This window comes from Zonotrichia leucophrys, chromosome 27 (genome assembly GCF_028769735.1).
Source record: "Zonotrichia leucophrys gambelii isolate GWCS_2022_RI chromosome 27, RI_Zleu_2.0, whole genome shotgun sequence".
NCBI classification, from domain to species: Eukaryota; Metazoa; Chordata; class Aves; order Passeriformes; family Passerellidae; genus Zonotrichia; species Zonotrichia leucophrys.
Window position 1 is genome coordinate 5,793,281 of NC_088196.1, and position 16,247 is coordinate 5,809,527.

General features: G+C 55.2%; 2 protein-coding genes across 3 annotated transcripts in view; both read right to left on the reverse strand.

The window, feature by feature from the left end:
* The window catches only part of ARHGAP23 (Rho GTPase activating protein 23), a 33,105-nt gene extending 32,387 nt beyond the window's left edge, over positions 1–718 (reverse strand). For both annotated transcript variants that reach the window (XM_064733404.1, XM_064733403.1), the window contains exon 1: positions 591–718. In XM_064733404.1, the coding sequence (XP_064589474.1) occupies positions 591–599 (9 nt within the window). In that variant the 5' untranslated portion in view covers positions 600–718. The remainder of the gene's footprint in view (positions 1–590) is intronic.
* Positions 719–3,057: 2,339 nt separating this feature from the next.
* SOCS7 (suppressor of cytokine signaling 7) overlaps positions 3,058–16,247 on the reverse strand; it is a 20,230-nt gene continuing 7,040 nt past the window's right edge. Inside the window, exons 2-10 of the mRNA XM_064733868.1 lie at positions 10,170–10,234; positions 9,575–9,679; positions 9,230–9,331; positions 8,635–8,765; positions 7,950–8,118; positions 6,725–6,853; positions 6,464–6,599; positions 5,774–5,920; positions 3,058–5,395 (exon numbers count right to left, since the gene is read on the reverse strand). Coding sequence (XP_064589938.1) covers positions 5,800–5,920; positions 6,464–6,599; positions 6,725–6,853; positions 7,950–8,118; positions 8,635–8,765; positions 9,230–9,331; positions 9,575–9,679; positions 10,170–10,234 — 958 coding nt within the window. The 3' untranslated portion in view covers positions 3,058–5,395; positions 5,774–5,799. The remainder of the gene's footprint in view (positions 5,396–5,773; positions 5,921–6,463; positions 6,600–6,724; positions 6,854–7,949; positions 8,119–8,634; positions 8,766–9,229; positions 9,332–9,574; positions 9,680–10,169; positions 10,235–16,247) is intronic.

Below are 16,247 nucleotides of genomic sequence, written 5' to 3' on the forward strand. Positions count from 1 at the left end.
GGCGGCGCAGCCCGGCCGGAGCGGGACGGGGGCTGGAGGCGTCGGCCGGTGAATAACGGGATGGGGAGACGGAGCAAAGGACACCCCCGGGGGTTATCCACACCCCACGGCGGCTCCAGCCCCTTCCCCGAGCAGAAACCCCCTCCCCAAACCGCGGGCGGGACCCGCCCCGGGCTGTGGCGGGAGGCGGTGGCAGAGCAGGCACAGGGACGGGGACGGGGACGGGGACAGGAACGGGGTCCCGCCGCACACCTGGGCTGAGGGAGGCACACGGGGGGGTCTCAGGGCGGTGGTACCGGGGGTCCCCGGTGGGCGATGCTGCCGCGGGGCTCAGGTGCTGCCGGGGCGGCGGGGAGAGGGCGGGGGGGACGCCGGGGACCGGGGGAGGGTGGGTGGGGCAGAGAGCAGCAGGTGGGGAGCACAGCGATGGCAGGTGGGGAGCACAGCGGCGGCAGGTGCGGTCCCCGGGGGTGCCGGACCCCCGGAACGGCGCCGCGCCCGTGGATGCTGGACCCGCCCGGTCCCCGCCGCGGCAGCTCCGGCCCCGCTCCCGCTCCCGGTCCCGCTGCTTATCCCTGTCCCGGTCCTACCTGCTCCATGGGGCCGCTCAGGGGGCGGGCGCGGCGGTCCGGCCGCGGGCCATGGGCCGCTCCCGCCGCCGGTGCTGCTGTCGGTGCCGGTGGCGGTGCCGGCGGCGGAGCCGGCGCGCCCCGGTGCGGTCCCGCTGCCGCCGCCTCTCGCCGCCGCCGCCGCCCACGCCCGGCGCCGCCCGGCGCATCCCGGGAGCGGCGTCATGTGAGCGGCGACGGGAGGGGGCCCCGGCCCCACCCGGACCCCGCCGCCGCCCTCCCCTCCCGCCCCTCCGCCCGGCCCCCCCGGGACCACCAGCCCCAACCCGCTGCTTCCCTCCTCCATCCATGGATCCATCCCTCCATCATCCATCCATCCATCCATCATCCATCCATCCATCCATCCATCCATCCATCCATCCATCCATCCATCATCCATCCATCATCCATCCATCCCTCCATCCATCCATCCCTGTCTCCCTCTCCCCATTTCCCAGGGGCTGCGGCTCTCCCTGGCAGTGCCCAGTGCAGGGCTGGCACGGTGGCAGTGGCACCGTCACTGTCTGTCCCCCTGGGCTGGTTTGGTGGCAGTGGCACTGTCACTGTCTGTCCCCCTGGGCTGGTTTGGTGGCAGTGGCACTGTCACTGTCTGTCCCCCCAGGCTGGTTTGGTGGCCCCTGTCCTGCCCTTTCCCGGGGTGGCAGCCAAGCCCTCGGGGCTGGGTAAATGTTAGCTCGGAGCCGGTGCCAGCCCAGCGCTGACCCTGGGGCACTGCCAGGGCCCGGCCGGGGACAGCGGGCACCACGCCCTCCCATCCCCCGGCACGGCCCTGGCTGCATTGCCCCGGGCCTGGGCCGTCCCTCAGTTTCCCTTGGATTCATCCCATGCTGTGCCTCAGTTTCCCTTGGGCTGGTCCCATGCCATGCCTCAGTTTCTCTTGGATGGCTCCAGGCCGTGCCTCAGTGTCCCCTGGAGTGGTCTTGTGCCGCGCCTCAGTTTCCCTCGTTCCCTCCCCACCCCGTGCCTCAGTTTCCCTCGTTCCCACACTCCCCTCAGCACAGTGGCCGAGGAGGGGCAGCGCCCCCACCCCACACCCCCCACGGGACCCAGCCCCAAACTGGGGCTTCGGACCCCCCAAGCCCACCCCCGCGGCTGGGGCAGAGCCGGCCAAGGGTGGGATTTAGGGATGGGATTTAGGGACGGGATTTAGGGATGGGATTTAAGCACGGGGAGCAACACCCCGCCACCCCACGGGATTTTTTCCCCAGGGTGGGCACCACCAGCAGCCGCCCCCCTTTCCCTGACCCCGCGGGGGCCGGGGCTGCTCTCGGGGGTCCCGGGGGGAGCAGCGCCCGCGGGATCGGGGCTGGGGCCGGGGCGGGCGGAGCGGGAAGAAAGCGCCCTTTGTCCGGGGCCGCGCCGCCCGCGGGGGCCGCGCCGCTTTCTGATGCTAATGAGAGGTAAAAATAAAACCTCGGCCCTGCTGGGCGCTGCTCAGCCCCGCTCGGGGGCGGCCGCACAAAAGCGGCTTTTTTGGGGGGCCCGGGGGCAGCGAGGGGGTGCCCGGGTCCGCACGGGCTCCTCCGGGCCGTGGGCGCATCCCGGGGCCCCGAATGCCCGGAGCATTCCCGGGAATGCAGCGCCCCAAAGCTTCCTGGGGCTGCGGGGACCCCAAATCAGCCTCGCCCCCCATCCCTGAGACCCCAAATTTGCCCCATTCCCCATCCCAGGCACTCCAAATCTGCCCCATTCTGGTGACCCCAAACCTGCTTCCCTCCTCACCCTTGAGACCCCAAATCTGCCCAGATCCCCACCCCAGGGACCCCAAATCTGCCCCGAGGGGCCCTGGGGCGTTCCAGCAGCCAAAGGGACCCAAAAACCAAGAAATAAAAACCCCAAAAGGGAGCCCCGGGTTTGGGGTGAAGGAGGAGGAGGGGGGGGTGAGATGAAGGGGATGAAGCTCCCAAGGACTCAGAGCCCCCCCAAACCCCCCCAGCCCCAATTCCACCTTTGATCTGCGTGGCCTGAGGGAGATTTGGGAGGAGGGAAATAGGGAAGGGGATTTGGGGACACAGGAGGGGGATTTTGGGGGTCAGGAGGGGGGTTTGGGCTTCTCCAGCCCTTGGGGTCTCAGCCCAGCCCACAGGGATTTGGGAACTGGGAGCACCAGGGGCACCCCGATATCCAGGGGGGTACTGGGGGCACCAGAGGTCCCCTGAATGGGTTTTGGGGTGCCAGAAGAACCCAGAGCTCCCCGATGGGTTTTGGGGTACTGGGAGCACCCAGAAATCCCCCAAATTTATTTTTGGGAATTGGGAGCAGCCAGGGGGGGACCCCGAGATCCCCGATGGATTTTGGGGTCACAGGATGCCCCAAAAAAGGAACCTGGAGGGGGTCAAGGACTCAGAATTCACCACAAAAAACATCCAACAATTTCCAAGGTTTTTATTTCAAACCCTTTCTCTCTTCCCTTCCCACCCCTCCCACAGCAAAAAAAATAAAATCCCAAACAACCCAAAAAAACCCCCAAAATCGACGCTAAAAATGAGTTTTACAAACACCAAGTCAGCTCTTCCTGGCTGACCCTGTAGGAAAAAAAAATACCCCCAAAAAAACCCCAAAACCCCCAAAATCCAGGAATTCCACACCAGCAGTTCCTAAAATCCCCCACAAGAGGCCAAACATGCCTATAAATACAATATTTACACACAAACCCCACAGCTCCCCACCCCAAAAAATAACCAAACACACCCGAAAGTGCATTTGTGGTTCATATCAAAACCCATCATTATTAATATTATTATTATTAATTAATTTTTTTCATTAAATCTGAAAGATTGGCCTGCAAAGTCCGTTTGTTTTTTTTATTATTATTTTTTTAACCATTTAGTAACTTTTCTCATATATTTATGAAAATAAATTATACAGCCACTATTTGAATAAATTAAGCACACACCAAAAAAAATTAAGATTAAAATTAAAAATTAAAAAAAGGGGGGATAAAAAAAATAAAATTAAGCAAAAGCTGCATTATTTTTTTTTTAATTCCAAAGGGTGATTCCCAAAATCCTGGGAATCTCCTGCCCTGGGAGCTGCTGGAATTTGCTCATTCCTCCTCCAAAGGTGAGGCAGGATCCTGTGAAATTCCTGGGATTTGGGGTGAAGCCCTGGATTGGGAGCACTGGGAGCTTCCCAGGCTGGATTCTTAAGGACTGGGAGCTCCCCAGGTGGATTTTGGGGGATTGGGAGCGCCCCAGGATGGCAAAAAGACCCCAAAAACCCCAGCTCTGCTTTTCCCCGATCTCCTGCTCCCCTTCCCAAACCTCTCCCATTCCAAAGAAGAGTGGGAATGCTGTCACCATCACCCCATGGAGGGAACAGAATTTTCCCTGGATTTGTCCTGGATTAACTCACACCTTCCCAATTCCCTGCATACCACTATCCATCCTTGATCCACTTTTCCTTTTTCCAGGATCTCTTTTTTTTTTTGGGAAGAAAAGCTGGAGCAGGCCTGGTTCTTGGGAAGGTTTTCCCTCACACAGTGCCATGAGGTATTTCCATGGATTTTCAGGCTCAGTTTCACCCAGAAACCTGGAATTTTTTTAAGGATTGTGGGGTTTTTTTCCCCCTCCAAATCCCAGCTGGAGGAGGCAGGCAGGGCAGGATTTGTAGCACCTTTTGTGGCAAAGCAGCTTGGAATTTTTTCCATTGAAATCCACAGGAATTCCAGGACGGGGATTGTCCCAGGGCTCCAGGGAATCCTCAGATCCAGCACGATGGGGCAATTCCTCGGATTCAGAGCACTGGAACGCTGCTCCTTGACACACGGCAGGGGAGAATTCTCCAGAATTCCCAGCTGGAAGTTCCCCCATGGAATTCCTGCTCGGGGGATGGAGCAGCAGCCCGGGATCCCAAGGGGCGAGGGAGGGAATTTGGGCCCAAAATCAGGGAAAGAGCCAAAACTCTCTTGGATTTTGTTCCTGATGTCCCAGGGAGAGGAGAGAGCTGCTCCAGGAGGATTCACTCCATTCCCAGCCTCTGGAATCCACCAGGGACAGGCTGGGAGAGCCCATCCCAGGTCTGGGATCCCTGCAGGATCCAGGGGCAGCTCCAGCAATTCCAGCAGCAGCTCTTCCACCTTCCCAGGGCTCCAGGGAACCTCCCAGCAGTGTCCCCTTTGGATCCACCACATCCCACGCTCCTCCTTCCTCCCTTCCTTCCATCTTCCACGGCTCCAAGCTTTTCCCAGGATGCTCCTGCCTCTCCTGGAGGGTTTGGATCTCTTCTCCCAAATCCTGGGGAGCGGGGGAGCTGTGGAGCTGCTCGGAACTCCACACTTTGTTTATTCCCAGGGGTTCTTCCAGCCCCTGGCTCCGTTTGCAGCTCTCCAGAGAGGATCAAAGCCTTGCCACGATGCCTGGGAGCAGATGGATCTTCCCAGAGAATTCCCCCTTTTCTCCTCCCTCTCCCCCACCTGGAAATTCCCAAGGTGGGATCTGAAAATCCAGCGGGATCAGAAAATTCAGTTTTTCCTCATGCTGAAGATCCAAAAAAAAGAAAAAAAAAAATTTAAAAATCCAGAGACATCCAAACTGAAATCTTCCAGGAAAACTCGGGAATAGTGCCATGACATTCTTTGTTCCGCGGGGATCCGCGGGGCCGGGCTGGGTTCCCCCAGGATTCCTTTTCCCAGGAGCCGGGGCTCCAGATCCTGCTCTGCTGGCTTCCCAGGAATGCTGGGCCCTCTCCTCCAGGAAAAGAGCAGGAGCAGCAGCAGCAGGAGCTCGGCCTCCCCCCACCATGGCAGGAGGGCAACATCCAAATTCCTGCCGGGAAAAAACACCAGGAGTTGGGATCAGGAGGGATTGGGAAGGATGGGGGCCTGGGGGAGAGGGGAATGGGAACAAGGGAGGAGCAGGAGGGTTGGGCCCTTCCTGAGGAAAGATGGGAATAGTAAAGGCCAGGAAATCTTGCTCCCCTTCCCAAGAAAAGCTGGGAACGGTCGAAGAACATGAAACCTTGTTCTCTCCAGAGAAAGTTTGGGAATGGTAAAAGACCCCTGAGGGAGCAGCCATGGCTTCCCCAGGGGGGTTCTGAGGGAACAGGGCTGGATCCTGGGATGAGGCACCATTCCCAACCATTCCTGGGGCATTCCCAGACCATTCCAAAACCATTCCCAGACCGTTCCCGGCCCATTCCCGCACCATCAGTGCCGGGCGGCTCCGCCCCGCTACGTGGAGGACTCGGGCTCCTGCTTCTGTCGGGAGATGAGCTGCGCCTCCTTGAGGGACAGGTACTGCTCCTCCTGCGGGTCGTAGTAGTAGAACTTGCGGATGTAGGAGATCAGGGGCCTGGAAAAACAGGGAACAGCTGGATCCCTGAGCCACAGCCCCTCTGAAATCCCCAAAACACAACCAGAGCCTCTTCCCCAGAAAAACACTGGGAATAGCTGGACCCCTGAACCACAACTCTTCCAATATTGCCAGAGAACAGCCCCTCTGACATTCCCAAAACACAACCAGAAAAAACACCAGTAAAAACACCAGGAAGAGCCGGATCCCTGAGCCACAACCTTCCAATATTCCTGAAGCACACCCAGAGCCTCTTCCCTGGCAAAACACTGGGAAGAGCAGGATCCCAGAGTCACAACTCCTCTGAAATTCCACAGGAACAGAAGCTGCTTCCCAAAGCTCTGGCACAGCAGGGAATTCCTCGTTCCCAAGCTGCTCAGAATTCCCACTGCACCCCAAAACCCCACAGGACATCGATCCCGCTACCCCAAAGCTGGAAAAGCCAATGATTCCCTCCCGGATCTGAGCTCACAGATCCCTTCCCGCTGCCTGGGAGGGAGGGAGGGAATTCGGGGATGATCCATGGGGAATCCCAGCACTCACTTGGGCAGCGGGAGCTCGGGAATGTGGTCGATCCGGACCAGCTGCCGGATCCGGAAGCGGCAAAGGTGCTGCAGGGATTTGACGTTGCTGAACCTGGAGACGGGATACAGGAGCTGGACGGGCGTCGGAGGGAGACCTTTTGGGGGAAAAAAAGGAGATTTTGGAGATCAGGATTAGTCAGGATTAGGTTCCCAGGCTCACCTGGACAATCCCGTTCCCAGGCTCACCTGGATCCCTGGCCCATCCCATTCCCGGGCTCACCTGGGACCCGGGAGCGCAGGAAGTAGAGGAATTTCCCATTTTTGGAGTGCATGATCGCCCTCTTGATGAACTCCACCACGGACTGGCAGCGGTCCTCGAACTTGGGGTGGCACCACAGGCTGAAGGTCCCTTCCACGAGAGAAAGAATTCCCGTTATTCGGGAATTTTGGGAAAGCGCAGGGGAATTATTCCTGTTATTCCAGGGGAATTTTGGAAAAGCATAGGGGAGTTATTCCAAGGAATTTTTGGAAAAGTAGCTTCCCCAGCACCATCACAGAAACAACAGGGGAAGGATGCTCAGTGACAAATATGGCATTGCCAAAATCCCCTGGAATGGGCTCTGTTTTGTAGATTTGGGAACAGCTAAACTTCTCAATATTCTTATATTAAATAAATTAAATATTCTTCTATTTAATCAATCAAATATTCTTATCTTTAGTTAATTTAATATTATGATATCTAGGAAATTAAATATTCTCATATTCTGGCGTGTCCCTTCTCCATCCCAACATCCCCAAGGGAAGGTGACCTTGGAGCATTCCCAGCTCCAGGTGCTGCTGTCCCCATTTCCCAGCCCTGGGATCATTTTCCATGGCAGCAGTTTCATGTTCCTGCTCCTTGATTAACAGGATTGTTAATTAGGCCCTGGGTCACCCTTTGTCCCCGTGCTGTCACCTGACCCGCCAGGTGGCCCAGGATGAAACTGGAGCTGGGGACACCAGAGCTCCCAGTGGGTCACACCAGCCTGGACACCCCCTCCTCCACCAAAATCTGGGAATTCTGCAGGCTGGGAAAGATCCCAGCTGTCCCCTGGACACCAGCGTCACCGTGTCCCCAGGTGCCACATCCACGTGGGGCTTGGACACTTCCAGGGATGGGGACTCTGTGCACAGCCTGTTCCAATGCATGATCACACTTCCCAGGAATAAATTCTCCCTAAAATCTCCATTTGTCAGAACTTCCTTTACATCCAGCTTTCCAGGGCACTGCCAGCTCCTTATTCCCACTTTTTCCAAGGCACTGGCAGCTCTTTATTCCTCGGTAGTGCTCCATGCAGGTGTGGTGTGTGATTTCTAATACCCTGGAGCTGAGAATGGCATCCCAAGGATTTGGGATCCCGGGAACGGCTCACCTCAGTAGTACTCCATGCAGGTGTGGTGGGTGGATTGTTTATAACCCCTGGAGCAGGGAATGGGTGGGATTTGGGATCCCGGGAATGGCTCACCTCGGTAGTGCTCCATGCGCGTGTGGTGTGTGATGCCCTGCGAGCGGAAGCTCAGGCTCAGGATGTAGCGGGGGTCGGAGCTGTCCCGCACCAGGAAGGACCCGTCCGGTTTCCCCTTCAGCTTCATCTCGGCGTCCTCCCAGTTCATGGGGCCCCAGTACCACCCGCACTGGGAACAGAGAGCGGCAGCTGAACGGGGATTCCCTCGGGAATGCTCCCAGGAGGCCGATCCTCATGGGGAATTGCACCCGGTGTGGGTGGCTGGAATTGAGGGATGAGGGGACAGAGGGGACGCCAGGCCCTCAGGGGACAGAGGGGATCCAGACCCCCCTTCCACACCCAGAAACTGTTTTCCTGGACTCCAAAATCATGGATTCCCAAATCTCAGTCCCTGAGGGGCTGCATTCCCAAACCCCAATCCCTGAGGGGCCGCATTCCAAAATCCCAGGCCCTGAGGGGCCGCATTCCCATCACAGTCCCTGAGGGGCCACATTCCCAATCCCAGGCCCTGAGGGGCCGCATGCCCAGTCCCAGGCCCTGAGGGGCCGGAATCCCAGTCCAAATCCCTGAGGGGCCACATTCCCAAACCCCAATCCCTGAGGGGCCGCATTCCCATCACAGTCCCTGAGCAGCCACATTCCCAATCCCAATCCCTGAGGGCTCGGACTCTCCCCCATCCCGGTACCTTCTCCAGCTCCCTCAGGCTGGCAGCAAAGCTGCTGGGGTCAGGCCGGGCCAGGGGACACTGCAGGTGAGGAGGGGGCGGCTGGCCCGGGGCCTCGGGGGGACGCAGGGGCACGATCCGGGGAAAGGCCTCTGCAGGACAGACAGACAGACAGGGTCACTGCCACTGTCACTGCCACTGTCATTGTCACACAGAGACAGACAGGGCCACTATCACTGTCATTGTCACACAGAGACCCCCCCCAAGGTCATTGTCATTGCCATTGTCACCCAGAAACAGCCAAGGTCACTGTCACTGTCACCCAGAAACAGCCAGGGTCACTGTCATTGTCACCTAGATACACACAGGTCACTGTCACTGTCATTGTCACCCAGAGACACCTGGAAACTGCAGGAGAGAAAAAGTGGGGACTCCAAGAAGGGAAAAGGTGGACATTGCAAGAGAGGAAAAAAGCAGAATTCCAGGAGGGGGAAAAAGCAGAATTCCAGGAGGGGGGGAAAGCAGAATTCCAGGAGGGGGAAAAAGCAGAATTCCAGGAGGGGGAAAAAGCAGAATTCCTGGAGGACAGAGGCAGGGCTGGCCAAGCTGAGCTGACCTGGGGCGTGGGGCGGAGGAGGCGGAGGCAGAGGGAAGGATTGCAGGGAAGAGCCCATGGGCCCCACAAGCACAGCCGGAGGCAGCGTCCCACTGATATCATCTAGGAGAGAGCAGAGACAGGTCAGGAAACAGGGAGAGAACAGCCCCAGAGCCTGGGAAACTGCCTGGAAAAGGGAATTTGTGGATTTCCAGCAGCACCTCCTCTCTGGTTTGGCAACTACTGGAGGACAGGGATCCCTTTTCCAGCACTGGAATTCCCAGGGCTCCAGGGATGAATCCCAAGGACAATTCCCAAGGTTCCAAGGACCATCCCTGGTTTCCAGGGACCATCCCAGGGCAGTACCGAGCAGGCTGAGGCTGCGGCGGGGCGGCGGCGGAGGGGTCGGAGGGTGAGGGGAGCTGAGCCCTCGCTGGGAAATGTCCACGTCCACCAGTGACACCGTCTCACCTGGAAAAGGGAGAGGGAAAAGCCCAGTTAGGACACAGGATGAGCACAGGGAAAGGAATTCCGCAGGGTTTGAGAGGTTTTTCCCATTCGATGCTCCCAAAATAAATTTTTCCATCTTTGGAGAGGTCTTGAGGGAATTTGCCCCAAGCCCAGCAGCTGGATGGGATGAGAAGGCCCCAAAGGATTTTTCCCAGCATGGAATTTCCACACTGACCAGAGCTGATCCATGTGCGGCACCGGGAACAAGACCATTTTAAAAATATTTAAATTTTTTTAAAGTATTTTTTAAAATAATCAGACAAACTAATAAATAATGAAATCCTCAGATCCTCTCTTTGGCGTCTGCTTTTGGGTCTGAGGCCAGCAGGACCAAGGGACACCACAGAGATCCCAGCATGGGATCCCACAAAAGCGAAATTCCCCATTCCCTGCTTATCCCACAGCAAAACAAAAAACCCCAAACTTGCACAAATTCCCCCCAAATCCTCACCTGTGAAGAGGGGGCTGAACACAACCGGGGAAAAGGCACTTTGGGTTCTTGTCAGTCTGTGTTTCCTGGGGGTGGAAAACAGGGAAAAATGGGGTGAGGGGAGATGAGGAGACCCGGAATCCCAGCAGGAAAAACAGCAGAACCTTTTCCACCAGGAGAAACTTCTTCCACCAGAGAACCTTCTCTCACCAGGAGAACCTTCTCCAACCAGGAGAACCCTCTCCATCCTTCCCAGCCCCTCCAGCCACGGGATTCTCCAACTCCTGCCCAGGCAGGGAACCAGGAAAACCTGGCACGGGTGTGGGAACGGCCTCCCCACAGCACGACCCGGGACAGACTCAGAACCTGCTCAGCACCACTAACTACCTGCTCAGCACCATGTCTAGACAGGCTCAGCACTACTAACTACTTGCTCAGCACCACTAACTAACTGCTCAGCACCACTAACTAACTGCTCAGCACCATGTCTATTACAGGCTCAGCACCACTAACTAACTGCTCAGCACCATCTCTGGAACGACTCAGCACCACTAACTAACTGCTCAGCACCATTAACTAACTGCTCAGCACCATCTCTGGAACGACTCAGCACCACTAACTAACTGCTCAGCACCATTAACTAACTGCTCAGCACCATGTCTATTACAGGCTCAGCACCACTAACTAACTGCTCAGCACCATTAACTAACTGCTCAGCACCAAGCCTATTACTAGCTCAGCACCATAACTACTGCTCAGCACATTCACATGTAACTAGTACATCTACTGCACCCTCCATTCTGGAACGACTCAGCACCACATACTGCCAACCTAACTGTGCTCAGCACCATGTCTAAAGGCTCAGCACCACTAACTAACTGCTCAGCCACTAACTGCTCAGCACCATGTCTATTACAGGCTCAGCACCACTAACTAACTGCTCAGCACCATTAATTACTGCTCAGCACATACTATGCTAGCCCACTACTATGTCCACATGTCTAACAGGCTCAGCACCACTAACTAACTGCTCAGCACCAGTCATTAGACAGGCTCAGCACCACTAACTAACTGCTCAGCACCATTAACTAAGTGCTCAGCACCATGTCTGAAGCTCAGCCATAACTAATGCTCAGCACCACTAACTACTGCTCAGCACCATTCTAGCTCAGCACCATTAACTAACTGCTCAGCACCATTAACTAATGCTCAGCACCATGTCTATTACAGGCTCAGCAACATGCTCACCCCTAACTAACTGCTCGCCTTACTAATGCCACACCATTCTATTACAGGCTCAGCACCATAACTAACTGCTCAGCACCATTCTACTGTAGCACTGTATCGGCTCAGCACCACTAACTACCTGCTCAGCACCATTTAACGCTCAGACCTACACTGCTCAGCACCATTCTGGAACGACTCAGCGCCATTAACTACCTGCTCGCACCATGTCTATTACAGGCTCAGCACCACTAACTAACTGCTCAGCACCATCTTGGAACGACTCAGCACCACTAACTACTGCTCAGCACCATTAACTAAGTGCTCAGCACATGTCTAGACAGGCTCAGCACCACTAACTAATGCTCGACCACTAATAATGTCAGCACCTGTATTACAGGCTCAGCACCACTAACTAATGCTCAGCACCATTAACTACTGCTCAGCACCACTAACTACTGCTCAGCACCATAACTAACTGCTCAGCACCATTCTAGACGCTCAGCACCCTAATACCTGCTCAGCACCAGTCTATTACAGGCTCAGCACACTAACTAATGCTCAGCACCATTAACTAAGGTCAGCACCAGTTAACAGGCTCAGCACCATAACTAATGTCAGCACATAACTAACTGTCAGCACCATTAATACTGCTCAGCACCATTAACTAACTGCTCAGCACCATTAACTAATGCTCAGCACCATGTTATTACAGGCTCAGCACCATAACTAACTGTAGCACATTAACTAATGCTCAGCACCATTTAACGCTCAGCACCATCTATGCTCAGCACCATAACTAACTGCTCAGCACCATAACTAACTGCTCAGCACCATTAGACGCTCAGCCCATAACTACTGTCAGCACCATTCTATACGGTCAGCACCATAACTAATGCTCAGCACCATCTCTGGAACGTCAGCACACTAATACTGCTCAGCCATTAACTAAGTGCTCAGCACATGTCTGACAGGCTCAGCACCACTAACTAATGCTCAGCACATAACTAACTGCTCAGCACGTGTCTATTACGGCTCAGCACACTAACTAATGCTCAGCACCATTAAACCTGCTCAGCACCATAACTAACTGCTCAGCACCATAACTAATGTCAGCACATTAACAGGCAGCACACTAATACTGTCAGCACCAGTCTATTACAGCTCAGCACACTAACAACGTCAGCACCATTAACTAGTGCTCAGCACATGTCTAGACAGGTCGCACCACTAACTAACTGCTCAGCACCACTAACTAACTGCTCAGCACCATTATACTGCTCAGCACTTAATAACTGCTCAGCACCATTAACTAACTGTCAGCACCATGTCTATTACAGTCAGCATAACTAAGCTCAGCACACTTTAACTAACTGCTCAGCACCATGTCTAGACAGGCTCAGCACCACTAACTAACTGCTCAGCACCACTAACTAACTGCTCAGCACCATTAACTAACTGCTCAGCACCACTAACTAACTGCTCAGCACCATTAACTACCTGCTCAGCACCATTAACTAACTGCTCAGCACCATGTCTAGACAGGCTCAGCACCACTAACTAACTGCTCAGCACCATTAACTAACTGCTCAGCACCATCTTCGTGATACGACTACAGCTCAGCCATTAACTACCTGCTCAGCACCATGTCTATTACAGGCTCAGCACCACTAACTAACTGCTCAGCACCATGTCTAGACAGGCTCAGCACCATTAACTAACTGCTCAGCACCACTAACTAACTGCTCAGCACCATTAACTAACTGCTCAGCACCATGTCTATTACAGGCTCAGCACCACTAACTAACTGCTCAGCACCATTAACTAACTGCTCAGCACCATGTCTAGACAGGCTCAGCACCACTAACTAACTGCTCAGCACCATTAACTAACTGCTCACAGCACCATGCTCAGACACTCAGCACCATTAACTAACTGCTCAGCACCATTAACTACTGCTCAGCACCACTAACTACTGCTCAGCACCATTCTAACAGGCTCAGCACCACTAACTAACTGCTCAGCAACATTAACTAACTGCTCAGCACCATTAACTAGCAGCTCAGCACCACTAACTAGCTGCTCAGCACCATTAACTACCAGCTCAGCACCATGTCTAGACAGGCTCAGCACCACTAACTAACTGCTCAGCACCATTAACTACCAGCTCAGCACCATAACTAACTGCTCAGCACCACTAACTAACTGCTCAGCACCATTAACTAACTGCTCAGCACCAATAACTACCTACTTAGCACCACTAACTAACTGCTCAGCACCATTAACTAGCTGCTCAGCACCACTAACTAACTGCTCAGCACCACTTCAGTACCTGCTCAGCACCATCTCTGCACACTGCTCAGCACCATCAGCCGCCGCTCCCACATTGCCATGGGGTAGCAGGTTGACAGCGCCAGCTCGCAGAGGCGCTGCTGCTGCGGCGCCAGACATGCGGGGCCGGTTTGCACCCAGCAGGCCCCGGTACACAGAGCCCCGGTACCAACCTGTCGACAAACAAAATCTGCCAATTTTTTCACCATGCTATTACAGGCTCAGCACCACTAACTAACTGCTCAGCACCATTAACTAACTGCTCAGCACCATGTCTAGACAGGCTCAGCACCACTAACTAACTGCTCAGCACCACTAACTAACTGCTCAGCACCATGTCTAGACAGGCTCAGCACCATTAACTAACTGCTCAGCACCATTAACTACCTGCTCAGCACCACTAACTAGCTGCTCAGCACCATGTCTGAACAGCTCAGCACCACTAACTACCTGCTCAGCACCACTAACTACCTGCTCAGCACCATTAACTACCTGCTCAGCACCATTAACTAACTGCTCAGCACCACTAACTACCTGCTCAGCACCATTAACTACCTGCTCAGCACCATGTCTATTACATGCTCAGCACCACTAACTAACTGCTCAGCACCATTAACTAGCTGCTCAGCACCACTAACTACCTGCTCAGCACCACTAACTAACTGCTCAGCACCACTAACTAACTGCTCAGCACCATTAACTACCTACTTAGCACCACTAACTAACTCCCACCATTAACTAGCTCTCAGCACCACTAACTATCTGCTCAGCACCACTCAGTACCTGCTCAGCACCATCTCTGGACCTGCTCAGCACCACATCAGCCGCCGCTCCCCCATTGTCTGAGGGAGCGGGTTGCGCGCGCCGCCTCGGCCGGCAGAGGCGCTGCTGCTGCGGCGGCCGAGGACAGACCGGGGCCCGGTGTGCACCCAGCAGGCACCCGGTACACCCAGAGCCCCGGTACGCACCTGTCACAAACAAAAATCTGCCAATTTTTTTGTGGAAAAAAAGAGTTGCAAAACCAGTCTGACGAGCTGATGGCGAAGTGAAGGTCTACTTGTTTGTTAGTGTAAGCACAAGTCGTTGCAGTAAATGGCTCCTTTTGTATCAGAAAAGGCCCCGGCTAGGACTAAGTTAATGGCTCTTCTCCCGGGACAAAGAACTCATCTGAAACCAAGACCGGGAGCCGGGAGCCAGTGGAGCGTCGAGATCAGGGTTACGCCCAAAGCTCGCACGAGGATGGGATCGCAGCTCTGCCCCTGGTGGACAAAGCTGTGTGTATCCTCCTCCGAGTCACCCTGAGAGAAACGACGGAAACTGCAGTCCGTCGGGCTTCCCAATCGTGAGCTGATCACTTTTAATAAAGGCTTTAAAAGGATAAAAATTCTCCTGCCATGTTTATTTCCCACCGAGGGCTCCCATCCCCAATTCTGCCCGGCCCCGTGTCCCGCACACGCTGCAGAGGGACACGGCCCTCAGCGTCCAGGGAGACGGTGGCAGCGCGGCTCGGGGGGAGCGGCCGCTGCTCAGCACCATTAACTAACTGCTCAGCACCATCTCTGGAACGACTCAGCACCATTAACTAACTGCTCAGCACCATGTCTATTACAGGCTCAGCACCACTAACTAACTGCTCAGCACCATCTCTGGAACGACTCAGCACCACTAACTAACTGCTCAGCACCACTAACTACCTGCTCAGCACCATGTCTAGACAGGCTCAGCACCACTAACTAACTGCTCAGCACCATTAACTACCTGCTCAGCACCACTAACTAGCTGCTCAGCACCATGTCTAGACAGGCTCAGCACCACTAACTACCTGCTCAGCACCATTAACTAACTGCTCAGCACCATTAACTACCTGCTCAGCACCACTAACTAACTGCTCAGCACCACTAACTACCTGCTCAGCACCATTAACTACCTGCTCAGCACCACTAACTACCTGCTCAGCACCATTAACTACCTGCTCAGCACCACTCAGTACCTGCTCAGCACCATCTCCTGACCTGCTCAGCACCACATCAGCCGCCGCTCGCCCATTGTCTGAGGGGAGCGGGTTGCGCGCGCCGCCTCGGCCGGCAGAGGGCGCTGCTGCTGCGGCGGCCGCGGACAGACCGGGGCCCGGTGCGCACCCAGCACGCACCCGGTACACCCAGAGCCCCGGTACGCACCTGTCACAAACAAAAATCCGCCATTTTTTTTGTGGAAAAAAAAGAGTTGCAAAACCAGTCTGACGAGCTGATGGCAAAGTGAAGGTCTACCGGGTTTTTAGTGTAAGCACAAGTCTTTTCAGTAAATGGCTCCTTTTTTATCAGAAAAGGCCCCCGGGTAGGACTAAGTTAAAGGCTTTTTCCCCGGGGCAAAGAACTCATCTGAAAACCAAAAACCGGGGGCCGGGAGCCAGTGGAGCGTCGAGATCAGGGTTACGCCCAAAACTCGCACGAGGGATGGGATCGAAACTCTGCCCCCGGTGGACAAAGCTGTGTGGATCCTCCTCCTCCGAGTCACTCTGAAAAAACGACGGAAAATGCAGCCCCG